General features: G+C 43.8%; 1 protein-coding gene across 1 annotated transcript in view; it reads left to right on the top strand.

Moving 5' to 3' along the window:
* Positions 1–619: 619 nt before the first annotated feature.
* The window catches only part of BEND4 (BEN domain containing 4), a 34321-nt gene continuing 18500 nt past the window's right edge, over positions 620–16440 (top strand). Inside the window, exons 1-2 of the mRNA XM_057729321.1 lie at positions 620–1100; positions 8628–9194. Of these exons, the coding sequence (XP_057585304.1) occupies positions 620–1100; positions 8628–9194 (1048 nt within the window). The remainder of the gene's footprint in view (positions 1101–8627; positions 9195–16440) is intronic.

Below are 16440 nucleotides of genomic sequence, written 5' to 3'. Positions count from 1 at the left end.
AGAACAGGCTGTTCCAAGGCACACACGCACTCTAGCTACCCCGCCCCGCCCCAGCTACTAGCAGCCCCTCAGTGCAGCCCCTCAGTGCAGCCCGGAGAGTTTGGGGTCATGCAGGGGGCGCCAAGAGCTCGTCCCTAAAACTGGACCCCGCCCACAGGAGCCTCAAGTGCACATCTGGAGCTCCGAAGTCTCGTCCCGGCCCGAACCTCGCGCTGTTACCAGGGCGCGCTCCGGCTGCCGGCTTATCCCTTCCCTCCCCCCGTCGGAGGCGCACACCCGGCCGGGCGACCACGCGGGCGGCAGTGGCGGCGCCAGTCCCCGCCCTCGCCCCCATTATCATTAGCAGATATTACCCTAAACACTTGCTCTTTACCTCCTTTCTCCCTCCAGGCATTGGCGAGGCAGCCTGTCAATCAGCGCTCGGGCGGCAGCCCCCCGCGCAGGGGCTCGGCGATGCCAGCCTTCGCGACAGGCGGCGGCGACGGCGACGGCGGCCACGGCACAGACACCCGCCCTCCCACACGCGCGCAGCCCGGCGGGCAGGCGGCAGAGGCACCCGCGGAGCCCGGCGCCAGTCGCGGAGGGGGCGTGCGACCGGCGACCGGCCCCGGGGCGCAGAATGGAGGAGGAGATGCAGCCGGCGGAGGAGGGGCCCAGCGTCCCCAAAATCTACAAGCAGCGCGGTCCCTACAGCGTCCTCAAGACGTTCCCCAGCAAGAGACCCGCGCTGGCCAAGCGCTACGAGCGACCCACCTTGGTGGAGCTGCCGCACGTGCGGCCGCCCCCGCCGCCCTTTGCGCCGCACGCCGCGGTCTCCATCAGCAGCGGCGAGCCGCCGCCGCCGCCGCAGCCGTTCCAGGCGCAGAGCTCTTACCCCGCCGGGCCCGGCCGGGCCGCCGCCGCCGCATCATCGTCGTCTCCTTCGTGCACGCCCGCCGCGTCCCAGGGCCACCTGAGGACTACGGCGGCGCCGCCCGCGGCCCCCGCCGCCTCATCTTCCTCTTCTTTCGCTGCCGTCGTCAGGTACGGCTCGGGCCCGGCGGCCGCCTCGGGCAGCAGCAGCGCGGGCGGCGACGGCGCCAGCCTGGAGCTCAGCGCAGGTACCGACTCTCGGGCGCAACTTTCCGTCCCGCCGCGGCCGGGGGGAGGGGTGGGGCCCGGGAAGGAGCAGCCGGGGACCCCGGACAGCCTCCGGCGCGCCGGGCCGTGCGGGAGGGGCGCGAGGGGAGAGCGGGGGGCGCGCGCAACCCGCGGAGGGAGAGTCGGGGCGTCCGAGCGCAACCCCGAGGCCTCCGGGCGCGGGCGGCAACTTCTGGAGGCTCGCCGCCGCCGCCGCGTCCCGGGCTTCCGACGGCGCGCGAGCCTCTTAACAGGTGGCTCCGCCGCTCGCCTCCCGCTCGGCGCCCGGGGGCCCCTGCGCTGGCGGTCGGCGGCCGGGAGCGCGGGGCGGGGGCCGCGCGCGGGCTGCGAGTGGGGGCGGGACCCCCTAGGGGCGCAGTGGCCACGGCTCCGGGAGAAGCTGGCGCTCCCCCGGCGGCTCTCGGGGACGCCCTCCCTTCCCCCTCCGCTGCTTCACTTTTCCCTTCTACTTCTTCCCTGTGCCCTCCTCTCTCCTCCATTTGTTTTTCCTCCTCTTTCCTTCTCGTTTGCCCTCTGGTCCTCTTTTTCTCCCTCACTGTGTCGCGGTCGCTCGGCTGGCCCTAGGGCTGCTTCTCTCCTTTCTCTGTGCGAGCGCGCGCTGTCTCTGCCTCTCCCTGCCCCTCTTTCCCCAGCCCCCCCGAGTCCCCGCCGGTGGGTGCACAACACGCGGGGCCCCTCTACACCAGCCGCGCGGGTGGGACTGGTGCTCGCCCCGGCGGCCGCAACTTCAGGGACCGAGACGTTCCGCCCCTCCCCCCAGCCCCGAGACAGCCCCCTCCCCCCCCCCCCCCCCCCCCGGCGCTGCAAGCCGCACCGCGGGGTTCCGCGCCGCACGAGCGCCTGGGCCCGTGTCCCGCAGAAATGCATTTCGGGGCGCACCCACCCCAGGGTACGAGACTCCTGGAAAAGCCGGCTCCCCTGCCCGGCTGCGGGGAGGGAGACGAGTGGAGAGGCCACAGGCTGGGGCCTGCGCCCAAGTGTGCTCTCTGCTCCCCGAGGACGCCCGGCCCCGTTTATCCCGCTTCTCAGAGCTAAAAGTTCCTGCTCACGCCTTCTGTGGCACTTTAGAGCCCCCCAAATGCTGCATATCAGGGAACCCAAGGCTTTTTTTTTTTCTAATGAAAATAGGAGCATTGTCTTGAAATGAGTTATAGATGCCTAAGCTCATGTTCTGTTGTTTGCCAATATTTTGACACATGAAGGATTGGTTTTGAGAAAGAAAATCTAATTACAGGTTATAGTGAAGACTTGTTCTGTCACATCCCTCACTGATTTGGAGATGTTGGAGGGGTTTTTATGTGGATGTCCTAATTGTTTGTGAGATGTGGTTTTTTTTCCTCTGTTTATATTCCATTGTGCTTTTATATTCATTGTTAGCTATCCTACTTTCATTTTCCTCGTTTTTTTCTTCTGTTTTCTCCCCTTCTTAGTGAGGTTTGTGTGCTTTCTGGGTTTGGGGTCTGATTTTCTTATATACTTCTTGTTCATTTCTTGTTTCTTTCCCAGCTCTGCTTTATCTTCCTTTCTTTTTATCTTGTTTAGAAGTTTGGGTCCTTTTTCCATAGTCTATGTTTTGCTTTCTGCTTTGCACAACGTTCCGTGCACCCATGTTCATTGGGGTTTTACCCCCTTTACCCGCCCAGTTCAGTCTTTAATCTCATCTTGCTTTCTCCTTTGAGTCTTTGCTATTTTTCAAGCTTTTCCTTTTTTTAATACAGTATAAATTTGCCCCCTCATTTCCATTTTCATCCATAGTTTTAACTTTGCTTTTCCTGCTTATTTTTCCTGTATTTCATCTTTATGCACCAGTCACTTGCTATCCTTTCCGTGGTCCCTTCTACTCTAGCAGTTTCCCCACTCTTTTATCCATAAGGAGTTTTTGTTGATGGTGGTTTTTCCTTCTTACCTTGTTCTGAATATCCTCCTTCAGTGTTTCTTCTAATGTCCTGTGTAGTTTGTCTCTATCCCCAGGTGGAAATCTTATCGCTGAATCTAAAAAAGTGAAAGGGAGCTTTTTGATGCCTATATTTATTTCCTTTTATTTTCAACACTGCCCTTTTTTTTGAAGAGAGATTATAGAGGGGTAGGCTTGATAGCACCAAGAACAGGGTGCCATGTGCTTGTTGGAAAGATGGGGATTGGATGGTACGTTTCTTGCATGCAGTGAGGAAAATGATCAGGCCCCCCCCCCCGAAAAAAAAGACCACAGTACTAGACATGAATTGTGGACATACTATTAATCATTGGGGGACAAAGCCATCTCTTAACAGGCACCAGTGATGTGAGTGGCCATCAGAGGGATGGGCATCTGAAGAGCTGATTGGCTCTTTGAGAAACTAGTGGTTCCACTTTGAACCAATAAGCATGGGTGCACAGACAGCCATTTACGCATACTGGGTGCGGTGGGGGTAGGGATGGTGATTTGCTTGTTGCACCCTCACAACAGTGTTATTGCAAGGTCTCAGGCCACCCGGTAAACTGAAGATAGTCAAAACATCGATGAGATGAAATGAGTCAAAGATGGAAGAGAGATCACTGAGTGTCTAGAGAAAATGCAGTGAAAGATAAAAGGGTTGAAGTGAACCTTATTTGCCATTAAGGGCCATAAACCATTGAGAGGAGAAATACATGATTAAAAATAGATTTTTCAACATTCTTATAAAATCTCCTGAAGAGTATAATTTTCCTTAAAAGGGGTAATATACCATGGTTCTAAAAGCATATTTTTCCTCTGTGGGAGGCTTAGAGTTAAAACCCACGTAGATCTTGATATGCAGCCTAAATTTGGCATCAGGAAATGGGAAATTGCATCTTTAAGCAGAGTACAATCAAAAATGAATTACAATAAATCCTATATAATTGCATAGGTCATTCTCTTTAATGAGATTTTATTAACCTGACTGTCAAGCTTTTGAGTCAGGCAGATATTTTATCTTCTTCAACTGATAAAAGTGTCAGCTATAAACCACCATATAAATATTCATAAATCTACACATCTGTGGCAGCCTATCAGCATCATTCTTTTGGACATTAAAAGCATTCTAATTACTTTCTGTCTAGCAGAGCTGAAATGCTGCCTGTTATAGTATGTGCTTGGCAGGCATGATTGCTTTTGTTTGCCATCACAAATAGCAGCATCCTATTTTATATACCGATGGTCCAGAAAATATTCAGGGATTGACTGAGCAGGATGAATATTAGGAAGCACCATCTGGTTTTGATAGCACCGAGTATATTAACTCATCTGTTAATTTTTGACACATCATTGATTTATTTATTTAGAAAAATTGCATCCTGTTTTGCTGTGTTGATGTTTGCCATTAGGAAAAAAATTGGATGGCATTTTTTTTAAAAGACATACAGTAGTTCATTGATTGAAGACAGGGGTGATGCTTCCAAAGATGCTTTCATTTTCTAACTTCTGTTTTCTATGCCAGGAAGTCCTCTTATAAAAAGAAGTTATATTAATGTTTTAAGGAAATCATCTATTTTGAACTAGTTGGAAATCCTTTTGGTAGATATAACATATGGATACATGGTAGTATAGGTCACAAAAAATTTTTTCCGCTTCTGCATTTTTAATATTAATATATTTCACCCTTCGCTGGGCTAAAATCAAAAGGTTACCACTAATCTTGACTACTATGATCTCCTTCATAGAAAGAGAATACTCTTGGGGATCTGCTGTGATGGGCAAATTCTATTCAAAGCTTTACTTACAAAGAAGAATGTTAAAGTAGGGAGCCTGTGTTTCATTGCTGAGTTCCCATCCCTCTTCTTCATTTATCAGATTTAGGATGGATTAAACCACTTAAATTCTGAAGAATTTCTTGAAATGAATTTTATAATTACAAAAATAATCATGGGTTCAGATTCTGGAATCAGACTAGGCACAATTTGTAACATGATATTATCTCCCGACAGATTGCACAGTAAAGCAAAATGAATTAGATGTGGTCATTTTAGGGTGCTTTGTGATTGTGATTTATTAACACCTTAATGGTGTTTAATTTTAGAGAAGTTAAGGCTAAAGTAGGTGGTTTTAAAGCCTCCCTGTAAACTGTTGACTTTGTGCTTCCTTGCCATCACTTGAGTGGAACATTCTGTGATTAGGGGGAGAAGAAAGTTTTAAAAAATTCAAAATACATGTTCACACTTTGCTCAATTAAGAGTCATGGATCAGTGGCCATTCAATTGTGTTCATGTGAAAACAGAACTTTTCTCCATTTCTTAGCGATAATGGGCATTGCACAGTACTTGGGTTTCTAATTATATTCTGTCTAGAAAGCTGAAGTATTGCTGGCTGCAGTATGTGTTAAGTGGAAAGATTTGCTGTTTTCCACCAAGTATAATAGTAATATTTTTCATCACACTCTTCAGTGTATTGACATAAAATAATACCCAAATATTATAAGGTATTGAAAAGAAGAGAATTCAGCTTTTTAAGGGCTGCAGTTGCTATTTTTACATATATCAGTTCTGAGAACACATTCAGAATGAAGCATTTGAAAAAACTGCAGGCAAGAACAGTTTTATGATTGTAACTATTCTCTGATATTCTGAGTGCACTTTAATACATTATCTTCATAATGTAGTATATTACATGATTTTTTCTCAGCATATTACGAGTTTATCTTTCAATTAAGAAAACAAATCATCCTTGTCTCTACATCAGATTTTTCTCCCTTAAAATCTATACCCTAATGTGATTTATCAATGTGATTAAAACAACTGAACTCCTTAGGACATTGGACAAATATAGTCGAGCAGTTCTTTCTAGGCAATTCTGTTTTAGCCTTTCCTTTCATATTTTCTTCCTTTCATCGAGGTTATGCTAAGGGTGTATAGGCTGTAAATCGATTGGTACTATTCTGATTAAAATGCAAACAGTAAATACAGCTTCAGGTCTAGAATGGGATTATAGGATTAAATGAATGAAAACTGCTAGTGTGCTAGAATTGAGATTCCCCAATCAATATTGTCCTTTGATTTTACTAATATAAGAGCAAAAACCCCGGAGTAGAGAAATGAGAATGCAGCATCTTAAACCTCCTCCACTGTATGGTTCAACCGTTTACTTTCTTGTTCATTTGGTTTTGGTCACTGTAAGATATAATACCTAACTATTTGAAGTCTTTCTCCATTAAGTTTTGCTTTAAATTATGAGATTAGTTCTTCCTTTCCACCTGGCTGGGGGCAGAGTCGTCATCACTTCCAGTGTTCTGTGTGCGAAAGACACATTTCCATATCCCTTTTTCTCCAAGGTAGAAAGCAGACTTTATCTTGGCTGCTACTTCAGCCAAGTTCCCAGCGCATCAATCAGCTCTAGCCGGAAACTATATCTGGCATCTAGTTCTTTCTTCAACACTCAAAATAATCGTGTGAAGAACAGGCCTGTGCCTAATATTCATGGGATTCAGGATAAGAGTACAAATGCTTATAAACTAAGATATTCTTTATTTACACCCCACACATAGTCAGTAAATATTTCTTAAGATATTGTGCTGACCCTCAAACCCCAGTCCATTCATGGAACATGCAGTCTATAAATTTGTCCTGAGCTGAAGAGAACTGGCCTCTGTGTTCTGACTTGTCATTTTTCCTGAGGGATTTAGGAATGGTAGCATTTTATAGATTTGGGAGATGTGAGGGGTGCTTCCTATATGCTCTGGGCTTTATATATATTGTTATTAAATAGTTGAAAAAGGAGACTTGTACCCTCTTCCCCTGATATCTTAGTTACTTCAGGAAGAATAGTTAAAAAAAAAAAAAAAGAGTAAAGTGAGGTATTGCGTGAAGGTTTCTTTCTGCAGGTGGGTTTCTTTGGTCATCATCCTGGGTTTTCTAGAGAAATCAGTTTCTTAATCACAACTATTATGCTTCGTTGTGCTCATAGAAGCCCTTGAACATCTCACCATTTTTCACTTCTAAAGGTTTTTTTTTCCTCAGAATAAAATATAGGTAGTCAACATTTCCAGAGACAGCAAGTGGTTAGTTACATTTCTGTCATAAACAAAGGATAGTGACATCTAGAATCTACAGTATTTTGTTTGTTGCCACTATTCCACCTAGCGGGGAGAGGAAATGAGGCACTCATAGCTCTGTATATAAACCCTAAAGAAATATCTCTTTCTGGTAGCCCGTTCTGGGTGGTGGTCGGGAATGAGGAGAATGTTCTTGTGACATTTACATTTAGGGTGAATTTTCAAGATCCTTAGACTGACAACATTGTCATATTTTCCCAATGTTGGGGGGTTCTTTCTTTCTGTGTGTGAGTCTTCTCACATGCTTAATCCATTTTTCTATCAGGTTTTTTTTTTTAATTCATATCTCTGATTTTTATTTATTTTATTTTATTTAATAAATTTATTTTATTTTTGGCTGTGTTGGGTCTCTGTTTCTGCGCGCATGGGCTTTCTCTGGTTGTGGCTTCCTCTTGTTGCGGTGCACAGGCATCTCATTGCTGTGGCTTCTCTTGTTGTGGAGCTCCAGCTCTAGAACACAGGGTCAGTAGTTGTGGCACACGGGCTCAGTTGCTCTGCAGCATGTGGGACCTTCCTGGACCAGGGCTTGAACCTTTGTCCCGTGAATTGGCAGGCAGATTCTTAACTACTGCACCACCAGGGAAGCCCCTATTTATTTCTTTTTGAAGTGAACTGATTGTTTTCTGTTTGCTTTTTGCTTTCCACTGATGGAGAGTTATTGTGCTTTAGAATACATTTGTGGGAACTAACTGGCACTCTCCGGACATGCCATTTAAGAGATTTGGTGGGAGAAGCCCTAAGAAGAGGCACTATTGCTTTTCAGATGACACCGCTGTAGATCAGGCTAAACATTGGCCTTGACAAGAAATCTAAGTAAGCAGATAGAGTAAAAGAAAGAATCGTGAACACAGATATTGGCTGACACAGTCTTGCTTTGGGGTTCCTCATCATTTGCCTCCTGGGCCCACTCTTTGTTTTACCTTGGATGTTTAGTGAGCTCTTCGAAAAGACTTATCATTCTTCTCCAGTTTGCATCTGGGAGCAACGTACTCTCAGCAGGGATTGTATCAGCTGATTAATAGCAAGGGCATGAGGGCACTCCAGAAATAGAAGTAATGATTGCTGTAAGCCCTCCTGTCAATGAGGAGTTGAATCTGCAGGGCTGGCTCGATTCATTAGAGTGAGGGTATTAATGAAGTCAAAGCTGTAAGTTCAGACCTGTGCAGGCCAGTTAATGCCACAGAGAGGGAGACTTTATCCGGTGCCCCAGTCGCAGTCCAGCCATTTCCCAGAGTCAGGTTAGGGGGTAGTTCATCTTCCTGTCGCAGAGCAGGAGGAAGCTATGTGTCCTATTACTGGTGGATTCACCATGTCACCTGGGTTTGTGGCAGAGAGTAGAAATCCATGTTTTTGACATTTTTGAACGTTAAACTCCAGGTTGAGGACCTTACTTGTCCTTTGTCTTGGCTGTCAGTCTCTAATGTGTCTTCTTGTGTGTTTCAGAGAGCCGTATGATTTTGGATGCTTTTGCTCAACAATGCAGCCGAGTCCTTAGCCTCTTAAATTGTGGAGGAAAGCTTCTGGACTCCAGCCATTCTCAATCCATGATTTCTTGTGTAAAGCAGGAAGGCTCAAGTTACATCGAAAGACAGGAGCAATGTCCTGTTGGCAAAGGGGTCCACAGTCAGACCTCAGACAATGTAGACATAGAAATGCAATATATGCAAAGGAAACAACAAACTTCTGCCTTCTTGAGGGTTTTCACTGACTCCCTACAAAACTACCTGCTCTCCGGGAGCTTTCCGACTGCAAACACCTCCTCCGTCAGTGAGTATGGCCACCTGGCGGATGTGGATCCTCTGTCAGCATCCCCTGTGCACACACTAGGTGGCTGGACCTCCCCAGCAACATCCGAATCCCACGGTCACCCATCCTCTTCTACATTGCCTGAGGAGGAAGAGGAAGAGGAAGAGGAGGGCTACTGTCCTCGATGCCAAGAGCTGGAGCAAGAGGTGATTTCACTGCAACAAGAAAATGAAGAGCTCAGAAGGAAGTTAGAGAGCATCCCAGGTACCCTCCCCTGTTACTTGCAAGCCATCTGCAACTCTTCCTTTCCGATGTCTCATCTGCATGTATGCGTGTGTGCGTGTGTGTATATATGGCTTTTTGTTGTTGTTAGCTTGTGCTGTGATGTAGAAAAATTGGAAAAACAGGCATGCACAGTGCCAAACAGAAATTTCACAATGAGCCACTATCCTTGACTTGTGTTTAAGCCACAGTCTTCTGAGGTATAGGCCTGAAGACTATAGTCCCGTTAAAAGATGTCTCCATTGACACAGAGGTGATTCCTAGATGTAGTGCAGTGAGATTGAAGTAGGCCAGGTGCTGTGAGCTTGAATTTTCTTCGAAAAGTGACCCTGTTCCTTTAAACTGGCTTTTGTATTTTTAATGACTTTGATATATGTCTTTTATTAGTCCCTGATAGAAATTAAAATCAAGTAATACCTACAGAGGCAGGGCTCAGAGAACAAATGGTCTCTTCTATTCCGTTCATTTCTTCCCTTTCTTGTTAAGTTGCAACAGGCATGGTCTCTTTTTAGCATGCAAACTCCGCCTTAAAGTTAATGTGCAATTGTAAACTAAAAGGAATAGCTCAAAGACAGACCAGTTATTAAGCTGGTCAACCAAACTAGTTGTGTTGCTGGCTCAGCATGAGGTATTTACCACCTCTCAGAGAGACTAGATCTGCAGAGTAGTAAAGTCATCTTTATGGCAAGATCTTCTCTGGGTTGCAAAGGCATTTTTTCCCCTATTTGGAAAGATGCTGATTTTGCTTATATCTTTGAGGTCATTGTCGCATGTCTGTGGCTTGTAAAAGACGTTGAGGACCGCTGCCCCCCCCCCCCCCGCCACTTTTTTTTGTTTTTTTGGCTGCGTCAGGTCTTAGTCGTAGCACACAGGATCTTTGTTGAGGCATGCAGGATCTTTTTGTTATAGCAGTCTGCTTGGGTTTCTCTCTAGCTGGGGCGCACGGGCTTGTCTCTAGTTGTGGCATGCAGGTTTTCTCTCTCTAGTTCTGGCACATGGGCTCCAGAGCATGTGGGCTCTGTAGTTTGTGGCACTCGGGCTCTCTCATGGAGGCGCATGAGCTCAGTAGTTGTGGTGCATGGGCTTAGTTGCCCGGCAGTGTGTGGAATCTTAGTTCCCTGACCAGGGATCAAACCCACATCCCCTGCATTAGAAGGCAGATTCTTCCCTGGACCACCAGGGAAGTCCCAAGACCTTTTTAATCATGCAGCTCATTGGTTACAATTTTTCAAGCATGTATGCAACCAATGTACACATTCATTGGTTATTAACATACATGTACTACTATACTGATATGTTCGAAATAAAGCAAGCATACATAATACATTTTAAATTTTTAAGGCTGATCCATAAATGGAAATAGAAATTATGTTCTTTTCCTAACATGATGTCTTTGCACCACCCAGTTTGGCAGCTGGTGTAAAAAGAAGGAAATGTTGAAGAAAGTTACCCACTTGTTTATTAGAATTGCCAAATGAGAAATCTATTTTCCTTCTGTCCTTTCATTCAAGAGAATTCCCCAAATAAAACGGAGGTCTGGCTCATAAGATTTTGGAATTAGATTGAGTGCAATTGTGAGAGAGAAGCAAGAGGTAAAGTGAATCCATTCTCTGTTGTTGCATTTGAGCCCTGGGATTAGATGCAGAGTCTTGGCATTTTCCCTGCCAGGCAGGATCTGACTGCAGGAGAGAGACTGGCAGGATCCGGAAGAATGCAGTGAAACCAAAGCGCTACTGGTTTCTCCAAGTCAGAGAGAGATGGGTGCAGCTAACACACAGGGGTTCCACAACTTGCACAGTTTCGTAAATTATGTTAACTATCAGTTTTACCCCTAAAGGGTATGTTGCATCTTAATCCTCACTCCTCCTCTTTCATTAGGGGAGAACATAGTGTCCTGGAGGTCAGCCAACTGCAGATCCTTACATCAGCCATTCAGAACCGTGGATAAGAGTTTCAGAGTGCAAGGACAGGTGACACAAATGTCTAGAGTGTTATTGCCTAATTCCTAATCGTAAATATTTGGTGAGCCGTCTGTCCTTGGTAAACTTAACAAGCAAATTCAGGGTTCACTGCACCTCCTGTTTCCTGAATCTGTACAGGTGAAATGTCTATGTCAGGGATAACTCATTGCTGGCCTGCCGCTAATCACTGTCCTTCTCTACCTCCCAGAAAGGTGAAAATGCTGCAATTTCTTGAGTCCTCTTGGTGGTCAGACATTGAATGACACTTGTTGAAATTAGACTAATGATCACCACTGTTACCGTAAAGAGTCCCCTCCATGAACTTGAACCAGTAGTCATTCTACATGGAAAACCATGACTGCTTTAAATAATCCATACTGAAACTCAACTATAGTGATGAAAAAAAGTTTGTCAATTACAAATTGAAAAAAAAATAGTGTGAAATGCAGGAGAGGTTAGGTATTTGTGATTACTTAACTCCTGGATTCATTACCTAGGGATACCTTAGTATTGGCATCAGGTTGAAAGTGCCACTCAAGATGAAAGACTTGAATCAAAGAGAGACTGCGTTGCACTCTTGCCCTCCTCACCTCCCAACTTCTGTCTTTGGCTAAATAACAAACTAGACTGTGGGTGATCACCCAGGAATCCACTTTGGCATTCTACAAGCTACACCTTTCATGGTGGTGGCAGAGGGGATCTGTTATTTTTACTCATATGAAGAAAAGTGCAGCAAGTAATACTCTGGTTTTGCACATAACAATATTCTGCAAGCAGTAACTTTCCTGCAAGATTTGTGATTGATTTTCCCTAAGCAGTGTCCGTGCTTCCCAATGTACTGGCCTCTGTTATCCTTAGAGGCCAGTACATTTCCATGGAAGAACCTGGAGCTTTCTTCTACTAGAATCTGCCCTTATGTTGTAGGGTCACTCTTTTTACAGCCAACCAAGATGGATGAGTACAAAAGGGAGAGGAGCATGCAGCAGTCAGCAGAGGAAATAAGGTGAACAAGATGATGGGGCCACCTGCCGTGGGTCGGATCGGGGCAGTGTTCCTCAGGCATTTCCCTCTCTCTCCAGAGTCATGCTGCTGAGCAACTCTAAGATTCCAGTTTCTTTTTTTTTCCTGAAATAAAGCATTCATACCTGGGAGCACTTCTTGAACCGAGAACTCAAGAGAAATGAACCTTTTAGTCTATAGCAAAAAATGCTTTCACTTGGGCAGCTATAAAAGGGGGAAAAGAAGGTGACAGCCCTCACCGAGAAAGAGAAAGGAAAGAGGCTGAGAAGGGATGTTCTTTCTGGCACCACCTGAGGGGGCCTTTGTTTATTGTATTATTTGTGAAACAGTCAGCAAAGTCTCACTGATTATCAACTACATGCAAGCAAGGGGCTTCTAGAAAGTCTCTCTAACTTATTTTCCAGAGTTACTTGCAGATATAGGCAATTAAATATTTTATCCCAGGAAATAGCATTAGCACATTTTCTTTTGCATTAGATTGTTACACTAGAAATTAGAAAGTCTGTTTAAAAGTTTAAATTTTTTAAAAGAAAGTGAAAATAGGTTAAAAGAAAAAAGTCACAAAAGGAAGATATTTGGATCAGGAATACAAAGAGCTGAGAGGTTATTAAAAGAAGAAAAATGATGGGCAAACTTCTCAATGGAGAACATGTCAGGTCAGAGTAGTCACATTTATTTAGAAAGTTTGCAGTCAGCATGGGTGAAGAGAACTCATAAGGGAGGGTAGATATAAAATACCATATTGCATCTAATTTAAGCCCCCAGTGAATGTAAGACACACCAATACTTTATGTTCCACTAAGAAAGAAGAAAAAACACTGCAAATCATAATTGTACATTATAATTATCTTTGAACATCAAGTTCAGAGATTTTAAAATATGATAAAATATGAGTATTAGAAATATAAAATACTGTATGGTAAGTTAAAAATCACTTCCGACACTACTATATATAAAATAGCCAACAAAGACCTACTATATAGCACAGGGAACTGTACTCAATATTTTGTGATAACCTATAAGGGAAAAGAATCTGAAAAACCGCACACACACACACACACACATAAATGAATCACTGCTGTATGTCTGAAACTAACACAACATTGTAAATCAACTATACTTCAATAAAATTTAAAAAATAACTTCCAAAGTAAAATAATTATGACATTAAAAATACTTTGAAGTTTTCTAAGTGCCAAATACAGAAAAAATATACTTGTTGTTGATATTATTAAAGAACTTCTACTTCTTAAAAAGTACATTATCATCTTAATTTATCTTCATAACTCCAAACAAAAATTAATATTCAGGCAAAGAGCTTGCTGCCTGGACAGGTAAAGTCTGTGGCAGACCTCAGGATAGAATCCAAGCCTCTTGACTCCAGAGCTTATTAACCTCTCCCACCCTCAAAATGTAGTCAATTCTCATTAATCGCAGTAGTTCTGTTCTGTAAAGTCACTGTGAGCTCTGAATCAGCAAGGCATTACTCTGAGGGGAAATACAGACCTCGGTTCCCTAGAGTCTCTGGTCACAACATTTTCATCACCAATCACAAAACCTCATTTTAAGTGTGTTTTTGTTTAAGAGGCCTTATTTAATATATAGCGTTGGTTGGTTAACATTGAATTCACGGCCAGCAATGCTTTTGACTCACGCCTGAACAAAGTTTATCTAACACGCATCTTCCCCTTGAAGCACATCACAGCCTTGCACTCAGAAACATTAGACAGCACTTCAACTCTACGTTTGAGGGCCCCCCTTTTTTTTTTAATTTTATTTTTTATTTATTATTTTTTGCGGAGTACACCAAGTTCAATCATCTGTTTTTATACACATATCCCCATATTCCCTCCCTCCCTCGACTCCCCCCCCACCCTCCCTCGAGTCCCCCCCACACTCCCCGTCCCAGTCCTCTAAGGCATCTTCCATCCTCGAGTTGAACTCCCTTTGTTATACAACAACTTCCCACTGGCTATCTGTTTTACAGTTGGTAGTATATATATGTCTGTGCTACTCTCTCGCTTTGCCTCAGCTTCCCCTTCACCCCCCGCCCCCTCCCAAACCTCGAGTTCTCCAGTCCATTCTCTGCATCTGCGTCCTTTTTCTTGTCTTGTCACTGAGTTCATCAGTACCATTTTTAGATTCTGTATATGTCAGTTAGCATACAATATTTGTCTTTCTCTTTCTGACTTACTTCACTCTGTATGACAGACTGTAGGTCTATCCACCTCATTGCATATAGCTCCATCTCATCCTTTTTTATAGCTGAGTAATATTCCATTGTATATATATGCCACATCTTCTTTATCCATTCATTTGTTGATGGGCATTTAGGTTGCTTCCATGTCCTGGCTATTGTAAATAGTGCTGCAATAAACATTATGGTACATGTTTCTTTTCGGATTATGGTTTTCTTTGGGTATATGCCCAGTAGTGGGATTACTGGATCATATGGTAGTTCTATTTGTAGTTTTTGAAGGAACCTCCAAATTGTTTTCCATAGTGGCTGTACCAACTTACATTCCCACCAACAGTGCAGGAGAGTTCCCTTTTCTCCATACCCTCTCCAACATTTGTTGTTTCCAGATTTTGTGATGATGGCCATTCTGATCGGTGTGAGGTGATACCTCATTGTGGCTTTGACTTGCATTTCTCAGATGATTAGTGATGTTGAGTATCTTTTCATGTGTTTGTTGGCCATCTGTATGTCTTCTTTGGAGAAATGTCTATTTACGTCTTCCGCCCATTTGTGGATTGGGTTATTTGCTTTTTTGGTATTAAGCTGCATGAGCTGCTTATATATTTTGGAGGTTAATCCTTTGTCTGTTGTTTCATAGGCAACCATTTTTTCCCATTCTGAGGGTTGCCTTCTAGTCTTGTTTATGGTTTCTTTTGCTGTGCAAAAGCTTTTAAGTTTCATGAGGTCCCATTTGTTCATTCTTGATTTTATTTCCATGATTCTAGGAGGTGGGTCCAAAAGGATCTTGCTTTGATGGATGTCATAGAGTGTTCTGCCTATGTTTTCCTCTAGGAGTTTTATAGTGTCTGGCCTTACATGTAGGTTTTTAATCCATTTTGAGTTTATTTTTGTGTATGGTGTTAGGAAGTGTTCTACTTTCATTCTTTTACATGTTGCTGTCCAATTTTCCCAGCACCACTTATTGAAGAGGCTGTCTTTTTTCCATTGCATATTTGTGCCTCCTTTGTCAAAGATAAGGTGCCCATATGTGTTTGGGCTTACTTCTGAGTTCTCTGTTCTATTCCATTGATCTTCCTTTCTGTTTTTGTGCCAGTACCATACTGTCTTGATCACTATGGCCTTGTAGTATAGTTTGAAGTCAGGAAGCCTGATTCCACCAACTCTATTTTTCCTTCTCAAGATTGCTTTGGCTATTCGGGGTCTTTTGCGTTTCCATACAAATCGTAAGATTTCTTGCTCTAGTTCTGTGAAAATGCCATTGGTAATTTGATTGGGATTGCATTGAATCTGTAAATTGCTTTGGGTAGTACAGTCATTTTCACGATGTTGATTCTTCCAATCCAGGAACATGGTATGTCCCTCCATCTGTTTGTGTCGTCTTTGATTTCTTTCATCAATGTCTTAAAGTTTTCTGCATACAGATCTCTTGCCTCCTTAGGCAGGTTTATTCCTAGGTATTTTCTTCTTTTTGTTGCAATGGTGAATGGAAGAGTTTCCTTCATTTCTCTTTCTGCTTTTTCGTTGTTAGTGTGTAGGAATGCAAGAGATTTCTGTGCATTAATTTTGTATCCTGCTACTTTACTAAACTCATCAATTAGTGCGAGCAGTTTTCTGGTAGAGTCTTTAGGGTTTTCTATATATAATATCATGTCATCTGCAAAGAGTGACAATTTTACTTCTTCTTTTCCAGTTTGGATTCCTTTTATTTCTTTTTCTTCTCTGATTGTTGTGGCTAAAACTTCCAAAACTGTGTTGAATAATAATGGTGAGAGTGGACACCCTTGTCTTGTTCCTGTTCTTAGAGGGAATTCTTTCAGTTTATCCCCATTTAGAATGGTGCTGGCTTTTGGTTTGTCATATATGGCTTTTATTATGTGGAGGTAATTTCCTTTTATGCCCATTTCCTGGAGAGCTTTTATCATAAATGGATGTTGAACTTTGTCAAAAGCTTTTTCTGCATCTATTGAGAGGATCATATGGTTTTTATCCTTCAATTTGTTGATATGATGTATCACATTGATTGATTTGCATATATTGAAGAATCCTT

The sequence above is a fragment of the Hippopotamus amphibius genome, chromosome 3 (genome assembly GCF_030028045.1).
Source record: "Hippopotamus amphibius kiboko isolate mHipAmp2 chromosome 3, mHipAmp2.hap2, whole genome shotgun sequence".
Taxonomy (NCBI): domain Eukaryota; kingdom Metazoa; phylum Chordata; class Mammalia; order Artiodactyla; family Hippopotamidae; genus Hippopotamus; species Hippopotamus amphibius.
Note: the sequence above shows the minus strand (reverse complement) of the source record. Positions and strands in the feature narration are given on the sequence as shown.